Source organism: Pseudonaja textilis, chromosome 2 (genome assembly GCF_049901715.1).
Source record: "Pseudonaja textilis isolate UNSWEBS1 chromosome 2, rPseTex1.2, whole genome shotgun sequence".
In the NCBI taxonomy this organism is placed as follows: domain Eukaryota; kingdom Metazoa; phylum Chordata; class Lepidosauria; order Squamata; family Elapidae; genus Pseudonaja; species Pseudonaja textilis.
In genome coordinates this window covers 255096696-255117172 of record NC_141991.1, presented here as the reverse complement: position 1 = coordinate 255117172, position 20477 = coordinate 255096696, and the positions used below count along the sequence as shown (strand labels likewise).

Genomic DNA, 20477 nt, shown 5'->3' with positions numbered 1-20477 from the left:
GCAACTGCTCTGTCCTACGAGCAAACCCCCGCGTGCATACGCACTTGGCACAGGCTCCTCAGGAACCTCCTCATCACTGCTGCCAGCCCCCACCATCTCTGAAGGGAGCAGTCCACTCCCTGATGGTCCTGGCCCCTCATCTGAGTCCTCGCTCTCTTCAGCCGTCCGCACCTGCTGCCGGATAACCACAACACTGGAATGCACTCCCTGACTCTGTGGTTTCCTCCCCAAACCCCCAAAACTTTAACCTCAAACTGTCTACCGGAGACCTTACCCCATTCCTGAGAGGTCTGTAGGGGACGTGCATAAGCGCACCAGCGTGCCTACCGTCCCTGTCCTAATGTTTCTTTTTATTCGTATCCATTTCATGTAGTCATAATCATGGTTATACTTATACCTGTTATCTAATACTTGCTTGACTAGATAGATAGATAGATAGAGAGATAGATAGAGAGATAGATATGGATAGAAATGATGGATGGATAGATATATAGATAAAAGATGGACAAAGATGGATGGATGGATAGATAAAGGATGGGCCGCTGGTTGGGTGGATGGATAGATGATAAGGATGGATAGAGATGATGGATGGATATATATATGTATAGATAAAAGATGGGCAGATAGATGGGTGGATGGATGGATGGATGGATGGATAGATAGATAGATAGATAGATAGACAGACAGATAAATTTGGGAAGAATTTGTCTTGAACAAAAAGCATTATCAGCAAGGCAGAAAAAGGAAGGAGGACGTACGTTGCCAGCCGCCGAAGATTCAAGAGTCCTTCCTTACCTTGACCAACGTCCAGGAGACAATGCGGCCATCTGAAGACACCGAGAAGAAATTCAAGTTGTTGTCCATATCGTCTTTCTGCCACTTCACCTGGGGAGGAAAGAAGAAATCCGATATACTTTTTTTCATATTTACTTTATTTGTCAAGCAAGTATTAGATAACGGGTATCAGTATAAACAGGATTTATGAACACCCCGAGATGGATATGAATATGCACTGATGACGTTCCCCAGTCTGGTCATGAAAGGTCTGCGTGGAAACAACCAAGGGAGCCCCAAGGGAGCCCCACATTCCGCCCTGAGCCCCAGAGATTCTCTTCTAGCGCACCTGAGATTCTGCCCGTCGACTCGGTTCTCGGAGAAGACCTGGGATGGAGAGGCAGAGGAGCGGGAAGGGAGGAGCCCCACTCCTTACCTGCCAGACGGGGTCGCTGTGCTTCCCAGACAGGGTGCTGCTCTTGTAGCCCGGCTGGGTGGCCGTGGGCTTCTTCAGGTTGTAGATGGCCACGTTGCCGTCGTAGAAGCCCACCGCAATCAGGTAGGGGTGCTCCACGTGGATGTCGAGGCACATGATGCCGCTCTCGCTGGCGAAGGCGTCCTCGGGGAAGGAGGGGTTCTTCAGGCTGTAGAGCAGCAGCATCCCCCGGCTCTGCTTCATGAAGTCGTCTGGAGGGAGAGGAGGAGGAGGAGGAGGGAAAGGAGGAGGAAGAGAGGGAGAGGAGAGAGGAGGGGAGGAGGAGGGGAGAGAGGAGGAGGAAGGAAAGGAGGAGGAAGAAGAGGAGAAAGAGGGAGAGAGGAGGAGGAGGAGGGAGAGGAGGAGGAGGAGGAAAAGAGGAGGAAGAAGAGGAGAAAGAGGAGAGAGGAGGAGGAGGGAGAGAGAGGAGGAAGGAAAGGAGGACGAGAAGAGGAGGAAGAGGGAGGAGGAGGAAAGAGAGGGAGAGAGGAGGGAGGAGGAGGAGGGAAAGGAGGAGGAAAAGGAGAAGGAGAAGAGGAGAGAGGAGGAGGAGGGAGAGAGGAGGAGGAAGGAAAGGAGGAGGAAGAAGAGGAGAAAGAGGGAAAGGAGGAGGAGGAAGAGGGAAAGGAGGAGGAAGAAGAGGAGAAAGAGGGAGAGGAGGAGGAGGAGGGAGAGAGAGGAGGAGGAAGGAAGAAGAGGAAGAAGAGAAGGAGGAGGGAAAGGAGGAGGAAGAAGAGGAGAAAGAGGGAGAGAGGAGGAGGAGGAGGGAGAGAGGAGGAGGAAGGAAGAAGAGAAGGAGGAGGGAAAGGAGGAGGAAGAAGAGAGTGGAGAGAGGAGGAGGAAGGAAAGGAGGAGGAGAGAAGAGAGGAGAAAGAGGAGAGAGGAGGAGGAGGAAGGAGAGAGGGAGGAGGAAGGAAAGGAGGAGGAGAAGAGGAAGAGGAAAGGAGGAGGAAGAAGAGAAGGAGGAGGGAAAGGAGGAAGAAGAAGAGGAGAAAGAGGGAGAGAGGAGGAGGAGGAGGGAGAGAGGAGGAGGAAGGAAAGGAGGAGGAAGAGGAGGGAGAGGGAAAGGAGGAGGAAGAAGAGGGGAAAGAGGGAGAGAGGAGGAGGAAGAGGAAGAAGGAGGAAGGAAGAGGAGGGGAGAGAGGAGGAGGAAGGAAGAGGAGAGGAGGGAGAGAGGAGGAGAAGGAAAGGAGGAGGAGGAAGAGGAGAAAGTGGGAGAGAGGAGGAGGAGGGAAAGGAGGAGGAGGGAAGAGGAGAAAGGGGAGGAGGAAGAGGAGGAGGAGGAGGAAGAGAGGAGGAAGGAAAGGAGGAGGAGGAAGAGGAGGAGGAGGGAAAGGAGGAGGAGGAAGAGGAGAAAGCAGGAGAGAGGAGGAGGAGGAAAGGAGGAGCAGGAGAGGAGAAGGAGAGAGGAGGAGGAGGGAAAGGAGGAGGAGAGAGAGGAGGGAGAGAGGGAGGAAGGAAAGGAGGAGCAGGAGAGGAAGGAGGAGGGAGGAGGAAGGAAAGGAGAGGAGGAAGAGGAGGAGGAAGAGAGGGAGAGGAAGAGGAAGGAGGAGGAGGAGAGGAGAGAGGAGGGAGAGGAAGGAAAGGAGGAAGAGGAAGAGGAAAGAGGGAGAGAGGAGGAGGAGGGAGGAAAGGAGGAGGAGGAGGAAGAGGAGGAGAGGGAAGGAGGAGGAAGGAGAGGAGAGGAAGCAGGAGAGAGGAGGAGGAGGAAGAGAGGAGAGAGAGGAGGAGGAAGGAAAGGAGGAAGCAGGGAGAGGAAGGAGGGAGAGGGAGAGGAAGGAAAGGAGGAGGAGGAGGAGGAAGAGGAGGAGAGAGGAGGAGAAGGAGGAGGAGGAGGAAGAGCAGGAAGAAGGAGGGTGGGAAGAGGAGGAAGAGGAGGAGGAGGAGAAGAGAAGGGAAGAGAGGAGGAGGAAGAAGGAGAAGGAGGAGGAAGAAGAGGAGAGCAGGAGAGAGGAGGAGGAGAGGGAGGAGAGAGGAAGAGGAGGAGGAGAGAGGAGGGAGGAAGAAGAGGAGGAAGAGGAGGAGGAAGGAGGAAGAAAGGAGGAGGAAGAAGGAAGGAGGAGGAAGAGGAGGAAGAGGAGGAAAGGAGGAGGAGGAGAAGAGGAGAAAGCAGGAGAGAGGAGGAGGAAGGGAAGGGAGGAGGAAGAAGAAGAGGAGAAAGGAGGAGGAGGGAGGAGGAGGGAGGGAGAGGAAGGAGGAGAAGAAGAGGAGGAAGGAAAGGAGGAGGAAGGGAAAGAGGGAGGAGGAGGAGAGAGGAAGGAGAGAGGAGGAGGAGGAGGAGGAGGAAGGAAAGAGGAAGAGAGGAGAGGAAGAGGGAGAGAGGAGGAGAGGGAGGGAGAGAGGAGGGAGAGGAGGAAGAGGGAGGAGAAGGAGGAGGAGGAAGAGGAGGGAGAGAGGAGGAGGAGGGAAAGGAGGAAGAGGAAGAGGAGGAAGAGGAGAGAGAGGAGGGAGAGAGGAGGAGGAAGGAAAGGAGGAGGAGGAAGAGGAGGGAGAGAGGAGGAGGGAAAGGAGGAGGAGGAAGAAGAGGAGGAGGAAGTCACTTCTGCTCCTGACACCCAGCCCACATCTTGCAGAAGGGAACCCCACGGTTTATGTCACTGATTTACATCCCCTCTGTCAGCGTTCCAACTAACCAACTCCAACTCAAGAGACTCCAAGAAAAAAATATTTCCTCGAAATTCCATCTTATTAGAGCTGTCATATTCCATCCTTATTAGCTGTCATATTGGCATCTGGGAAAAATCCTAATCTGAGAATTCCAGGTTTTCCCTTCCCAACTGAAAATTCAAAACCCATCATCCCCTGCGCCCGCCAGTCCATCCCATGGCCCAATCACCCATCATCCCAACTGGCCACGTTCCTCCAAACCCTCCTTTGCAGGGGCAGGGTGACTTGTCCTTGACTTTAGGAGAAGGATGTTGTTAGGTCTAAACTTCCAGCTCTCTCTGAAATCCTGCCCCAAAAAAATTCCCAGGCCCTAAGACGGGGCAGCGGGGCAGCTTCTGAGTAAAATATGGCTTCCAAAGCTGGCCCCCTCTTTCTTCTTTGGGCAACAGGTGGACTGAATGCACCTTCCTCCTTCGCTTTTTGCCCACAACAACTCTGTGAGGTGGGTTGGGCTGAAAGAGAGTGACTGGACGATCAGCGATCTGGCCTCCCTCCCCTCCCCCTCTCGCTCCTCCCCTCTCTTCTCTCTCCCCCCTAACTCTCTCTCTCTCTCTTTCTTTCTCTCTCTCTCCATCTCTCTCTCTAACTCTCACTCTCTCTCTACCTCTCTCTCCTTTTCTCTTTTCTCTCTCTCTCCCCTTTCTCTCTAACTCTCTGTTTCTTTCTCTCTCTCTCCCTCCTTTCTCTCTCTAACTCTCACCTCTCTCTCTTCTCTCTCTCTCCCCCTCCATCTCTCTCTCTAACTCTCACTCTCTCTCTACCTCTCTCTCTCCTTTCTCTCTCTCTCCTCCTTTCTCTCTTCTAACTCTCTCTCTACCTCTCTCTCTCTCTTTTCTCTCTCTCTCTCTCCCCTTTCTCTCTCTAACTCTCTTTCTCTCTCTCCCCTCCTTTCTCTCTCTAACTCTCTCTACCTCTCTCTCTCTCTCTCTCCCCTCCAACTCTCTCTAACTCTCTCTCTCTACCTCTCTCTCTTTTCTCTCTCTCTCCCCCTTCTCTTTTCTAACTCTCTCTCCCTCTCTCTCTTTTTCTCTCTCTCTCCCCCCTTCTCTCTCTCTAACTCTCTTTCTTTCTTTCTTTCTCTCTCCTCCCTCCCATCTCTCTCTTCTCACTCTCTCTCTCCTCTCTCTTTTTCTCTCTCTCTCCCCTTCTCTTTCTAACCTCTCTCTCTCTTTCTTTCTCTCTCTCTCTCTCCCCTTCCATCTCTCTCTCTCTCTCTCTCTCTCTCTCTCACACACACACACACACACACACACAGAAAGAGAGAGAGAGAGAGAAAGAGAGACATACCCTGGTGGTGCCATCGTTGGTTGCATAAATGTTAGGGGCAGGACATTAGACAGCAACGATTTGTAATTAATTCAACCAGGCAGGCAGATGCGTGTTTTGCTTGACAATCCAGGGAGCAGAGCGTTAGCGACACAACCCAGAGAGTAACTCTGCCCTGGCAAAAGGCTGGCTAGCACCCTCCCCTCCCTTCTCCCCCCCCCCAAAAAGACTGACCAAGGCTGGCTTTCCTGAGTCCTGGAGCGGAAAATCGAGGCTAGCAGCTGACCAAAGCAGCGGAAAGGGACATAAATAGAGATTCACATCTAGGTCGGCAGGGCTAAAGGACAGCGGAGAAGCAAGGCCAGGAGAAATTCCCCAATGTTTGAGGGGCTGCCCCAAAGAGGAAGAGGGGGCTCAAATTATTCTCCAAAGCCCCAGAAGGCAGGACGAGAAGCAATGGATGGAAACTTCACCAAGGAGAGAAGCAACCTGGAATTGAGGAGGAACTCCCTGACAGGGGGAGGACAACTAACCAGTGGAACAGCTGGCCACCAGAAGTTGGAGGCTTTTAAAGAAGAGACTGGACAGCCAGTCTAAGCTGGGTCTTCTGCTTGAGTGGGGGCTGGACTAGAAGACCTCCAGGGTCCCTTCCAACTCTCTTACTCTGCGTTTAATTTATGGATAGACCCTGCAACAACAGCATTTTGAAAAACCAAGAAAGGAGAATATTTGGAGCTCAGAACTGAAACGAGGGAACTTTGGTGCTCTCTGAGTGTGCAGACGTCTCATTACCCAGACTACTGCAGGCAACATCATCAGTGCTAGAAGAGAAAGGGGTTGGTCAGTTAGTTTCTACTCTGGTGGCTTGCCCTTTGAACCTTGGCGGGGACGATCTTAGATAGAGGTTCTTTGGTTGGGCTGTTTATTGTTGGCTTGTTTGGCAACTGTTGACAAGCCAGCAGTAAATAGCTTCACTACTTTGTAAACCCCTCATCCCTCTTAGTACTGATGATGATTCCTAGTTGTTCCTCCTCCTCTCTGTAAATTTCTCTCCCTTCTAGCACTGATGATGTTACGTAGTTGGGTCATGAAACATCTGCCAGAAGACAGCCAAGCTCAGAGAGCACCAAGGCCTCCACAGTTCTCCTCTTCCTCCTCCTCCTCCACACTGCACACCTGTTGTAACGGCGAGGCAGTCGGGGTGTTTGATCATGATCAAATAAACCACGATGAACTTTATTGGAGTCTAGTCTTGCATTTATACACATTTTTAGTAATCCTCTAACATTGGTTAACTTTGGTTATTGCTTAACTTTCGTTGCTCTTTAGCATAGTAATTAACGCAATTATCTCTAGTTAAAGTCTGACATATGTTTACTTCCTCTCTCTAATCCTCCTTTACATTAGTGACTTGGTTTGCCTGAGTTGTATTTGCTTTGTAAACATTCTTAATCTGAGGTTTGCCATCCAAGATAAGAACATTCCTGCAATTACAACTCTACACACACCTCTCTCCATTATAGCACTGATGATGTTCCCTAGTTGGCTCATGAAATGTCTGCAGGAAAACAGCCAAACTCAAAGAGCACCTAGGACTCCACAGTTCTCCTCTTCCTCCTCTTTCCACAAGCCTTCTTCCCTTCGAGCACTGATGGTGTTTCGTAGTTGGGTCATGAAACGTCTGCATGAAAATAGCCAACCTCAGAGAGCACCAAAGACCCCGCAATCCTTCCTCCTCCTCCTCTTCCCTTTGAGCACTGATGGTGTTCCCTAGTTGGGTCATGAAACGTCTGCATGAAAACAGCCAAGCTCAGAGAGCACCAAGGTGGCCACAGTCATGAGTCTGAAACCTGCTCTATTTCATGCGCAGGGCCAGATTTGGATTGCACAACTGTGGCCACAACCCCAACTTGACTTTTTGAACACACAAATCCCCTGCAAAGCCATTGCAGATAAAGATGGCCTTTTCTTACTGGTTTCTTAAATATGAATAGCAAGGACATCCTAATCTACATCTTATATTTAAAACTTGATAAGCAGAATTTGGGGACTTAGAGGAATTTCCAGTATCAGACCTTTCCTAGCAAGAATTAAACTAAAGCACCGAAGGAAATGTATGTTTGCATCACCAAAGACATTATATTAGCATTTAGCAACTGTTGAACGTATCAATTTTTCTCCCTTGCAGGACGCTCACTAAATATTTAACAGTGCCATCAAGTGGTAAAGTTTTTTTCGGTTCCAACTTCTTGTAAACAGCAATGCGTGATTTGCAATTACCATTCAGATGGAAGGAAATCATCTCCTTTTGCAGGATCCGGTGCTGTTTAGATTAAATGAACGATTCTCATGGGATTGTACAAGCTGGTAAAATTCTACACGATTATAGAGGAACGTGATTTTTGCAGCGTATGTAAAATCTTAGGGAGACTGAGATGGATAGCAGTCAGTGACGTAAAGAGAGAGATTTTTAATTAACTCTCAGGCGGAAATGCCACTTAATTTTTTTCAGTAATTTATTCAAATGATAAAAAGTTTAAAAGGAAGAGATTGCCTCAGAAATAATTAAGATTGTGGCCAGTTTGGTGTTTTGGAGCTCAGTCGTTTTCTTGCAGACGTTTCATGGCCTAGCTAGGTAACGTCATCAGTGCTAGAAGGGAGTGGGGTTTGCAGGGGGAGGAGGAGGAAGAGGAGGACTGTGGGGGTTCTTGGTGGTCTCTGAGCTTGACTGTTTCCTTTCAGACATTTCATTACCCAACTAGGCAACATCATCAGTGACAGAAGAGAGGGCTGTGTAGAGCAGAGCAGAGGAGGAGAATAAAGAGGAGGAGGAGGAGGAGGAGGAGGAGGAGGAGGAGGAGGAGGGAGGAGGAGGAGGAGGAGGAGGAGGACGAGGACTGTGGGGTTCTTGGTGGTCTCTGAGCTTGATTGTTTCCTTTCAGACATTTCATTACCCAACTAGGTAACATCATCAGTGACAGAGAGAGGGGTTGTGTGGAGTGGAGGAGGAGGAGGACTGTGGGGTCCTTGGTGCTCTACGAGCTTGGCAGTTTTCTTGTAGACATTTCATTACCCAACTAGGTAACATCATCAGTTCTAGAAGAGAAAGGTGTTTGCTCTCCATTTACATACAGATGGCTTGCCCTTTCAGTCTGGGATGTGAATGTTCTTGGTGACTCCTTGGTTTGGTTAGTGTTCATTCCTTGTCTGTCTGAGTTGGGAATTCCAGCGATTGGGGTATTGTTCACTTCTCGAATGTTGCTCTAATGTTAATCTATAATATCATTTCGGATAAATGGTCGCCCAACCTCTTCTTGAAAGTTTCAGCCACAAGCCAACTCGAGCCCTTCCAAACCTCCTAAGCAGACCAAAAGACCCAACAGGTCCAGAAGGAAAAAAACAGGAGTCATCTACAACATACAGTGTAAGGACTGTAAACAACCACAACATGGGACAAACAGGCGGAACGCATCCATGAACCGCCAACGGGATGAATATTCTTTAATTTCACAACAGGCAGACAGATTTAATCATAGTTTTAATTGGGAAAATGTGACAATTCTAGACCGGGCCAAGTCCAAAAATGGCAAGGAATGTCTAGAAGCCTGGCACCTTGACAAATCAGCCATTCATAGATACATTCAGATTAACAGAGTTGGAAGGGACCTTGTAGGCCATCTAGTCCAACTCCCCTCTGCCCAAGCAGGAGACCCTACACCATTTCTGACAGATGAGAGTCCAGTCTCTTCTTGAAAGCCTCCAGGGATGAAGCTCCCACAACTTCCGAGGGCAACTTCTGTTCCATGGGTTGATTATTCTCAATTGTCAGAAAATTCCTCCTTATTTCCAGGTTGAATCTCTCCTTGATCGGTTTCCATCCATTATTCCTTGTCTGGACTTCCTCCTTCCCATCCTCACTTCCATTTCCTTCCTTCCTTCCTTCCATCCTCCCTCCCATTTCTTCCCTCCCTCGCTCCTTGCCTCCTTCTCTTCCTCCTTCCCATCTCCCTCCTTCTCTTCCTTCCTTCCTTCCTTCCTTCCTTCCTTCCTTCCTTCCTTCCTTCCTTCCTTCCTTCCTTCCTCCCTCCCTCCCTCCCTCCCTCCCTTCCTTCCTTCCTCCCTTCCGATACAGAGATTAACAGAGTTGGAAGGGACCTTGTAGGTCATCTATTCCAACCCCCCACATAAGATGGCTGTCTGGTCTCTTCTTAAAAACCTCCAGTGATGGAGCAGCCACAACTTCTGGAGGCAATTTCTGTTCCACAGGTTGATGGTTTTCCTTGTCAGAAAGTTTCTCCTTATTTCCAGGTTGAATCTCTCCTTGTTCAGTTTCCATCCATTATTCCTTCTCTGGCCTTAGGGTGTCATGGAAAACATCTTGACCCCCTCCTCCTCTCTGGGGCAGCCCCTCAAATATTGGAAGGCTGCTCTCCTGTCTCCCCTGGTCCTTCTCCTCCCTAGATTAACCAGGCCCAGTTCCTGCAACCGTTCTTCGTATATTTTAGCCAAAAGACAAGAATAGACATCCGGGTCATTAATAAAAACATCAGACAATAAAGGACCCCAGAGCTTAAACCTTGCCACTCTTCATTTTCACCTTCCACACTGAGGATGAACCACAGAAAACTCGGAGTCTTTACAGAATTATCTCTGGAGCAATCTAGCAATCTCATAGCAATCTCATGGTGAATGCTGGACTGTTCCTATCCCCCCCTCTTCTTTTTTTAAAGACAGAGACAAAAAAAAATTGTTTTAGTTTAGTCATCTGTCAGCTCACATCTATCAGGAGAGCTTTGAGAAATGCTGTTTTAGCATGTGAAAAATAATAATAATAATAATCCATAATTAAATTGCCATGGGAAATGGAAACGGTTATGTGGTAGAACTTCCTTCCGTTAACTAGAAAGGCAGCATTGGAGCGCTGATTAAGAGCAAGCAAATAAACGCATCTACTTTTAAATAGAAGTGTCCGGCTGATTGCCAAGCGCAAACTTTGTGCCTCCTGGGAAAAAAAGTCTTTTGCATTTTGCTGCGAGGTTGTTGGCAGTTATGCCGAACGCACTCTCTCGGGTTTTGTTCCGATGCAAACAAATGTGTACCTGGATAAGACTGATTCCCCCAAGCTGGGGGAATAGGGAACATTTTAAAACTCGGAGACTCAAGATTCAAAAGGATCTCGATGGACTCGAGCGCTGTGTTGAGGTATTAAGATTTAAGTTCTGACCAGCAGAAGTAATAGTTGCCAGCCGCTGGAAGTCTGATGTAATTGTAAGGCTGACGCAATTGAGAATGAATCGGCATACAACGGGTGTTTTCCTTTAAGACTGGGGATGGGTTCTATCCCTTTAAGAGGCATTTATATAAAGGCAGCCATTAGAGGGCATGTTCTCTCTCCTTGTGGCCAGTATTCAGGGCAGTTTCTCCGTGTAGAGTTAAGAAGAAGATCGCTTGTTAAGGTATTTTGCCTACCATGTATGTGTCTGCGTATAACTGTTGTATACAAACCACTGTTGAATGTCTAAGTCTCTGTGTGCTGCGTTTTGCTCCTGGGTTGTCTCATAATAGCAGTCACGCTGCAAATGCTCTGACATACTGGGCCCCATCCAAGAGAAGAAGAAGAGGGGGTCACAAAGAAGAGGGGGTCAACTTATTCTCCAAAACTTCTCTAGAAAGAGTGAAGAGAAAAGCAACGAATATGATCGGGGAGCTGGAGGCTAAAAAATACGAAGGACGGTTGCTGGAATCAGGCAGGTCTAAATTGATGAGAAGAAGGACGAGGGATGACATGATAGCAGTCTTCCAATCTCACAGGGGCTACCCCAAAGAAGAAGGAGCCCTGCTATTCTCCATAGCATCTAAAGACCTGTATACTGCATGAGTCAAAAAAAGGTCTGTGAAAATATCTACAGACCCCTCACATCCCGGACATCAACTGTTTCAACTCCTTCCCTCAAAATGACGCGATAGAGCCCTGCACACCAGAACAACTAGACAGGAGGAGAGTTTTTTCCCGAACGCCATCGCTCTGCTAAACAAATAATTCCCTCAATACTGTCCAACTATTTGCAGAGTCTACATTACTAATTACTATTTATCTTCTCATCACTCCTAATCCCCCATCCCCTCCCATTTGTGACTGTAGGACTGTAACTTTGTGGCTTGTATCCTTACGATTTATATGGACAGTTTCCTAGTATGATTTGATGGCTTATTGTATCCTTTTGACTATCATTAAGTATTGTACCTGATGATTCTTGACAAATATATCTTTTATTTTTATGTACACTGAGAGCATTTGCACCAAGACAAATTCCTTGTGTGTCCAATCACACTTGGCCAATAAAGAATTCTATCCTTCCTTCCTTCCTTCCTTCCTTTCATCTATTAATCTGTTTTGATTGCTTATTGTACCCTATGACTATCATTAAGTGTTGTATCTGATGGTTCTTGACTCTGAGGAATGTATCTTTTCTTTTTATGTATACTGAGAGCATTTGCACCAAGACAAATTCCTTGTGTGTCCGATCACACCTGGCCAATAAAGAATTCTATTCTATTCTATTCTATTCTATTCTATTCTATTCTATTCTATTCTATTCTATTCTATTCCATTCCATTCCATTCTATTCCATTCTAAAAACAACAGGTAGAAACTAATCAAAGAGAGGAACAACCTGGAATTAAGGAGAAACTTCCTAACAATGAGGACAATTAACCCATGGAATGGAAGTTGCCTCCAGGAGTTGGGGGTTCTTCCTCACGGCAAGCTTTTAAGAAGAGACCGGATAGCCCTTTGTCCGAAATGGTATAGGGTCTCTTGCTCGAGCAGAGGCTGGACTAGAAGACCTCCAAGGTGCCTTCTGACTCCCTTATGCTCTGTTCTGCATCCTCTAAAACCTCAGCTACAAACCACCTTTTCAGACGGGAGATAAGTTGTTGGAAAGCAGCAGCGCTGCTGGAAAGAGGCAATCGCATTCCCAGGGCTCCGCTCTACATCGAAGGGCCGTGCTTGTGCTCGGAAGCGTGCACGGCTTTGCTGGGTTTTTCATCTTGTGCAAATGAGTCCAGCAGAGGATGAGAAGGCCAACCTGAAGGATTGATTGGACATCTGTTTAGTCAGCCAGAGCTCCACTTTGCGGGCTGCTGACCCAATAATGAAACACCAAGTCTAAGGAAAATAAAAGGGGAGGCTGAATATTTTGATTAAAATCAGTCTGTAAGCCAGAATAGGCACTGACTGGGGGAATGCATTCAAAGGCAGATAACATACAATAATACCCTGGTCTACCCTCGAAACCGGGAGGTCTTTGAAAACTCCTAATTCAGACAACAGAAGAACAAGCTAATGGGGGAAAAGTATTTATATTAATATATATTGCCAGAAAATAGATTGTCTGTCGATTGCACATACAAGAAACTGTTTCAATTTTTTTTTAAATGGAATGGAGGTAAGCCAGGCTCAAATTATCCTCCTCTTCACATACCCCACTCCCTTCTAGCATTGATGATGTTACCTAGTTGGGTCATGAAATGTCTGCAAGAAAAACAATCCAGCTCAGAGAGCACCAAGCACCCCACTGTCGTCCTCCTCCTCCCCCTCCTCCTCCTCCTCCTCCTCCACATTGCATGTTACCTAGTTGGGTCATGAAACGTCTGCAAGGAAAACCACCCAGCTCAGAGTCCAACTCTGAGCCACAGATATTATCTTCGATGACAGAGCAAAGAACTTAGGGAAGAAGGATCTTGTACTTGAGCCCAAACCATAAATAGCTTAAAAGAGTTTTGGTGCAGATTGGAAGAAAGGCTGATACTTTGACGGACGAGCCATAAAGAAACTTTCTCAACACAATCCAGGAACTTTAGAGGTGAGCTGCTGCAGCCACATGAGAACTGAGACCCTTTGGATGAATTCTGTGATCAACAACTAGAATTTTTTTTGTAATGGAAAGCAGCAACCCATGCTTCCAATCAATAACATATATAGCAGCTTTCAGTCCTCAACTGTTTCTATGACCTTTGCAATACAATTCAGATAGTCTACCGCTTTTCAAAAATTGTGTACGGTCAATGTAATCCTAAATTGCATTAACAGAGGGATTTAATCAAGATCATATGAGGTGCTAATACCACTGTCTAAAGCCTTAGTAAGGCCATACCTAGAGTCCTGCATCCAGTTTTGTTGACCACACTATAAAAAAAGAGGTTGAGACTCTAGAAAGAGTGCAGAGAAGAGCAACCAGGAAGATGAGAGGACTGGAGGCTCAAACCTATGATGAACGGTTGCAGGAACTGGGCTTGGCTAGTCTAGGGAAGGGAAGGACCAGGGGGGACAGGGGAGCAGCCTTCCAATATCTGAAGGGCTGCCCAAGAGAGGAGAAAGAGGTCAAGCTATTCTCCAAAGCACCCGAAGGCCAGACAAGGAATAATGGATGGAAACTGAACAAGGAGAGAGATTCAACCTGGAAATAAGGAGAAACTTTCTGACAGTGAGAACCATCAACCCGTGGAACAGAAGTTGCCCTTGTAAGTTGTGGTAGCTTCATCACTGGAGGCTTTTAAGAAGAGATTGGATTGCCATTTGTCAGAAATAGTGTAGGGTCTCTTGCTTGGGTGGGGGGGTTGGACTAGATGACCTACAAGGTCCCTCCCAACTTTGTCATTATTCTATTCTTCTTCTAAATACGCTGTGGGGTACAGGATCCTATTGGCCAATTAAAAATAAAATGGATACGCAAGTGTCCTAAAAGAAATTAGGCAAAATATCGGAGAACTTAAATGTCTGAGCTACAATCAAGCTGTCAGCTAGAATTGATGGCTCGCTTCGGCCATTTTCTCCCCATCTTTGTTGGGAGAGAGACGTGTCACCTAATAAGGGGCCATCCGTTTTGCACACCTGGCCACACGCGACTGATGTTTTCGGTTTAGCAAATGTATTAGTACCAGTGACCGCATTGACAGATTGGTTAAGTCTGATTTGCAGAGGCTAATTTGGGATCGCAATCAAGATTTTTTAGCCTGCCCTAACGATGATGTCCTGGGGAGGCTTTATGCAATCAACTCTGTTATATAGCTCAAATACTGATACATGCATACATACATACATACATACATACATACATACATACATACATACAATGTTTTCTGAGGTTTTCGCGGGTATTTGTATGTGGATCTTTGGTTATTCGGGTTTTCTCCCGAATATTACTCTCTTTCTTACTCCGAGAAGCACAGAGCCGAAGACACAAGCCTGAAGATGATGAATGAGACTTCATCGAAACGTCGCCTAGATACTTCCAATTTTACGCGGGAGAAAACCCAAATAACCAAAGATACACACACACACACACACACACACACATATATATATACATATATTATATATGGATCTTGTTGTTGGTTTTCTCGCATAAGATTGGAAGTATCTAGTAACGCTGATGAAATTATTCATCATCTTCAGGCTTCTAGTCCTTGCTTGCTTCTCAGAGTGATGAGACACTCACATCACTCTGAGAAGCAAGAGCCGAAGAAAGGAGCCTGAAGATGATGAATGAGACTTCATCGAAACGTTGCCTAGATACTTCCAATCTTACGCGGAGAAAAACCCGAACAACCAAAGATCCACATACAAATACCCACGAGAACCTCAGAAAACAAATACATATATATATACATATACATATATATATATACATACATACATACACACACACACACACACACACACACACACACATGAAATACTCCTCACGCATCATCACACAATCTCCCGAACTGTAAAACCTACAAACTTGAAATTGGGCACATCTGTTCCTCTTGGCTTCCAGGGGTTCCCTAAGAAAGGATTTTTCCAAATGACCATCAGAGCATTTAGAGTATTTCCTATATTATTATTATTATTATTATTATTATTATTATTATTATTATTACATGGCCCAATTTAGCGATAATCACCTTGAAAAAAAAAAAGAAAACACACGTTTATCTCGGAGCTACAGAGTGCCTGCCACAAATAATCCGTGTTTTGCAGATCTTTCATTACTTAGAAATAAAATACTGACACAAATAATGTTCCCCAGGCAGGATCTCTGGAACGCTGGTATGAAACCCGCCTGTTCGCCCAGAACGAACGGGATACAGCCAGAAATTGGGCTGACGCTTTTTGATCCACACCAATGGAGCACCGGGAAAGGGCAATGGTTATTCTCAGCCTTCCCGAATAGGGATTGGATTGCATGGCTGAATGCTCCGACATCCTAAAGGCAAACGGTTTTTTTTTTAATTCTCCCCGCTCAAAAAAGCTAGGTAAGGTCATCAGTGCTAGTGATGTTACTTAGTTTGGGTAAACAAAATCTACAAGAAGAGGAGGAAGGAGGAGGAGGAGGAGGAGGAGGAGGAGGAGAATAGCAGTGGGATCCTTGGTGCTATCTAAACTTGGTTGTTTTCTTGAAGATGTTTAGTTTCCTAGCTAGGTAACATCATCAGTGCTAGAAGAGAATGGAGGTTATAGAGGAGAGGAGGAGGAGGAGGAGGAGGAGGAGGAGAATAGCAGTGGGATCCTTGGTGCTATCTAAACTTGGTTGTTTTCTTGCAAATGTTTAGTTTCCTAACTAGGTAACATCATCAGTGCTAGAAGAGAATGGAGGTTATAAGAGGAGGAGGAGGAGGAGGAGGAGGAGGAGGAGGGAGGAGGAGGAGGAGAATAGCAGTGGGATCCTTGGTGCTATCTAAACTTGGTTGTTTTCTTGCAGATGTTTAGTTTCCTAGCTAGGTAACATCATCAGTGCTAGAAGAGAATGGAGGTTATAGAGGAGAGGAGGAGGAGGAGGAGGAGGAGGAGGAGGAGGAGGAGGAGGAGGAGAATAGTAGTGGGATCCTTGGTGCTATCTAAACTTGGTTGTTTTCTTTGCAGATGTTTAGTTTCCTAACTAGGTAACATCATCAGTGCTAGAAGAGAATGGAGGTTATAAGAGGAGGAGGAGGAGGAGGAGGAGGAGGAGAAGGAGAATAGCAGTGGGATCCTTGGTGCTATCTAAACTTGGTTGTTTTCTTGCAGATGTTTAGTTTCCTAACTAGGTAACATCATCAGTGCTAGAAGAGAATGGAGGTTATAAGAGGAGGAGGAGGAGGAGGAGGAGGAGGAGAAGGAGAATAGCAGTGGGATCCTTGGTGCTATCTAAACTTGGTTGTTTTCTTGCAGATGTTTAGTTTCCTAACTAGGTAACATCATCAGTGCTAGAAGAGAATGGAGGTTATAAGAGGAGGAGGAGGAGGAGGAGGAGGAGGAGAAGGAGAATAGCAGTGGGATCCTTGGTGCTATCTAAACTTGGTTGTTTTCTTGCAGATGTTTAGTTTCCTAACTAGGTAACATCATCAGTGCTAGAAGAGAATGGAGGTTATAAGAGGAGGAGGAGGAGGAGGAGGAGGAGGAGGAGGGAGGAGGAGGAGGAGGAGGAATAGCAGTGGATCCTTGGTGCTATCTAAGCTTGGTTGTTTTCTTGCAGATGTTTAGTTTCCTAACTAGGTAACATCATCAGTGCTAGAAGAGAATGGAGGTTATAAGAGGAGGAGGAGGAGGAGGAGGGAGGAGGAGGAGAAGGAGAATAGCAGTGGGATCCTTGGTGCTATCTAAACTTGGTTGTTTTCTTGCAGATGTTTAGTTTCCTAACTAGGTAACATCATCAGTGCTAGAAGAGAATGGAGGTTATAAGAGGAGGAGGAGGAGGAGGAGGAGGAGGAGAAGGAGAATAGCAGTGGGATCCTTGGTGCTATCTAAACTTGGTTGTTTTCTTGCAAATGTTTAGTTTCCTAACTAGGTAACATCATCAGTGCTAGAAGAGAATGGAGGTTATAAGAGGAGGAGGAGGAGGAGGAGGAGGAGGAGAAGGAGAATAGCAGTGGGATCCTTGGTGCTATCTAAACTTGGTTGTTTTCTTGCAGATGTTTAGTTTCCTAACTAGGTAACATCATCAGTGCTAGAAGAGAATGGAGGTTACAGAGAGGGGGAGGAGGAGTTGCTTGCTTGCTTGCTTGCTTGTGTGGAAAGGGAACTTCACCAGGACAGTGGTGACACCCAATCTGCTCATCCACAATGAAGGGGAGGCTCTGCTGAGTAAATGATAGCAAAGGGACCGTTTCAGTTTGATGGATCTCAAATCGAGCAAAAAAATGGTTCAACTCCTCAACCACCGCCGCACTACCATCCAAAGAGACCTTTTTTGCTTTAGAGTTCGTTAGTTGCTGAACCCCCCTGCCAAACCTTCCTCATGTTATTACTGAGAAAGCAGACTTCAATTCTCCTCTTATATTCGGCCTTAGCTTGCTTAATACCTCTCTTCAAGTTTGTTCTTGCAGTTTGGGGTTATTTTGAGAGATTACGGGCCATCACACTCTGCTAATCTGGATATGGATCTGTAAATGGCTAGATTAGATTATTATGGAAAAGTAAAACGGCTGTGCTTTGATGTTAATGCTTTATTCTACTGCAGCAGGGGGAGTAGGGTAAGTCAATGCTTTTTCTAACCCAAACTCTAACCCTAATCCAATGTGGCTTCCTATTTGCGCTTGTATTTTGTATTTTATTCTATAATCAAAGAAAACGCTTTAAAGATGGGGGAGGGGAAATGGCCGTAAGTCCCTTTTTTTCAATGATGTTGTAACTTGGAACAGTCACTAAACGAACTATTTGTAAATCAAGGACCAGCCAAATAGCGGGGTTATACTTCAGCAGCGAAGTCTCAGGCTTCGCACGGATACAGGGAGCTGCTTTTCTGCCCAGCAGTGTGAAGAACACAAGCGGAGCGAGGGCTTGGGGCTTAATCCATCATTAGCCCCTGCATTGTCAGTCTAATTAAATCAGCAGTCAGCTCCTTTTTTCCTTTCCATCCATTTTCTTTCCGGGAAAAGAAAATAAAAATCAGTTAATAGGCTTAAATCGATCGTCTCATCGTCGCCACCCACTGGGTTCCATCAAGGGCAGCCGTCGTGGGATTTCCTCACATTTGGTTTAGTGTCCCGCACAGACTCGACTAACTCTGGTGCTAATTTATATTAAACAAACCACAGTTAAATCTGATAATCCTAGAGTCTGGTGGCCCTAGCAGGATTACCAGATTTGGTAAGGGCTTTGTTCCTTAGGCCGTCTGTACCTGGTAAACTCACAAGATTCGTTTTGCTCCCCGTGTACACGGATACATCCGCACTAGATGGCATCGTTTGTCTGTGCCGTATAATATGTGTGGGTATATGCATAATGTTGTATTTATTTATTCTTTTATTTTATTTTGTCATGTCCATGTAGTGTATATTGAAGGTGGTGACCCTTTGAGAGCCGTAGGCAACGAAATTTCATTTTAATGTATGATAATTAGTGTACAATCAAAGTGACAATAAAATTATTATTCTATTCTATTCTTCTATTTGCTCTAGTCTATTCTATATTCTGTTCTATTCTATATTCTATTCTATATTCTATTCTATTACTAAGTCATATTCTATTCTATTCTATTCTATTCGATTCGATTCTATGTTCTATTCTATATTCTATTCTATTACTGTCACATTCTATTCTATATTCTATTGTATTCTATTCTATTCTATATTCTATTCTATATTCTATTCTATTCTATATTCTATTCTATTCTATATTCTGTTCTATTCTATATTCTATTCTATATTCTATTCTATATTCTATTCTATTACTAAGTCATATTCTATTCTATGTTCTATTCTATATTCTATTCTATTACTGTCACATTCTATTCTATATTCTTTTCTATTCTATATTCTATTCTATGTTCTATTCTATATTCTATTCTATTACTGTCACATTCTATTCTATATTCTTTTCTATTCTATATTCTATTCTATATTCTATTCTATATTCTATTCTATTCTATTCTATATTCTGTTCTATTCTATTCTCTATTCTGTTCTATTCTATATTCTATTCTATATTCTATTCTATTACTAAGTCATATTCTATTCAATTCCCAGCCATCTTGGGTTGAGGTTGTAAGTCAAGAGCTATCTGTAAATGGGCCTCTTTAATAGTACTATAGTCCCCACAGGGAGGTGAGTCTTTCTGGTAAATCTTCGTGCTCATCAGGACTGGGCACTTGGGATGGTATCACTGGCTCTAAAAGATGAAACGCTGCACGAGAGAATTTCTGGAAGTCTAGCATTCACAACAATAAGCCATCAACAGGCCCATAGAGATGAACAATGTTTACACACCATTCAAAAGAGACAGTAAAGGGGGGGGGGAAAATCCTTCTCGGCGGCAATAAACACCTAGATAAGCAGAGACTAACGTCAAGATTAACACTAGACCAATGATCAAGAAGCAAACAATAATCCAATCAGGGAGCTCAGACACACAGACAGTAGAAATCAGCCTAATTAAGGCCCCACCAAGAACTCCCCAACCAACACTGATAGGTCAAGCCACTTGTATATCAAAGAGGGCAAACTCCACTCCCTTCTAGCACTGATGATGCTACCTAGTTGGGTAATGAAACGTCTGTAAGCAAACCACCCAGCTCAGAGAGCACCAAGAACTCCACCGTCCTCCTCCTCCTCCTCCTCCTCTTCACAAACTCCCCACTATTGTAGTACTGATATTGTTACTTAACTGGGTAATGAAACGTCTGTAAGCAAACCACGGAGCTCAGAGAGCACCAGGAACCTCCGTCCTCCTTCCTCCTCCCCTTCCTCTCCTCCTATCTGCAAACCTCTAGTTAGCTATTTGTCAGAGTTTAATTGATTTAAGAGCTGACCAGCTGTTACAATGGTATAATGCTGGGAATGAGTCAGCAAGCTTTTGGGGCTGATATCACTTTAAGAGCTTGAAATAAGAAGAGGCCCTGTTTGGGTGTATCTCTCTCTTTGTGTGTGTGTGTGTGTGTGTATATATTTGTGTTTGTATGTGTGTGTGCTTCTGTGCTGTAATTTGTTAGTTGCAGTTTGTTTGAGGACTGACTAAAGTATATGTATGTATATATTCTTTACTATTTAAATACAAACCTCTGTTTGCTGTATTTGTTCCTGGGTTGATAGTCAAATTGTGTGCACTCTGACACGATCCATCCATCCATCCACCTACCTATCTACCTACCTACCCTAATCATCTTTGTCACCCTTCTCTGCACTTTTTCTAAGGTCTCAGTTGTTGTGGTTCCGGTGCAGATGGCAGCAGAATCGGACAGTGGGGAAGAACGGGGACCAGTCCAGGAGTCTGGAGAGGACTCGGACGAGGGTCCTGCATCCAACGCAGAGATGGGACCGGAACCATCTGGGA

General features: G+C 45.6%; 1 protein-coding gene across 1 annotated transcript in view; it reads right to left on the bottom strand.

The window, feature by feature from the left end:
• Positions 1 to 20477, bottom strand: part of DNAI1 (dynein axonemal intermediate chain 1) — a 127693-nt gene that overhangs the window by 61573 nt on the left and 45643 nt on the right. The window contains exons 10-12 of the mRNA XM_087923229.1: positions 12177 to 12270; positions 1211 to 1461; positions 796 to 885 (exon numbers count right to left, since the gene is read on the bottom strand). Coding sequence (XP_087779355.1) covers positions 796 to 885; positions 1211 to 1461; positions 12177 to 12270 — 435 coding nt within the window. The remainder of the gene's footprint in view (positions 1 to 795; positions 886 to 1210; positions 1462 to 12176; positions 12271 to 20477) is intronic.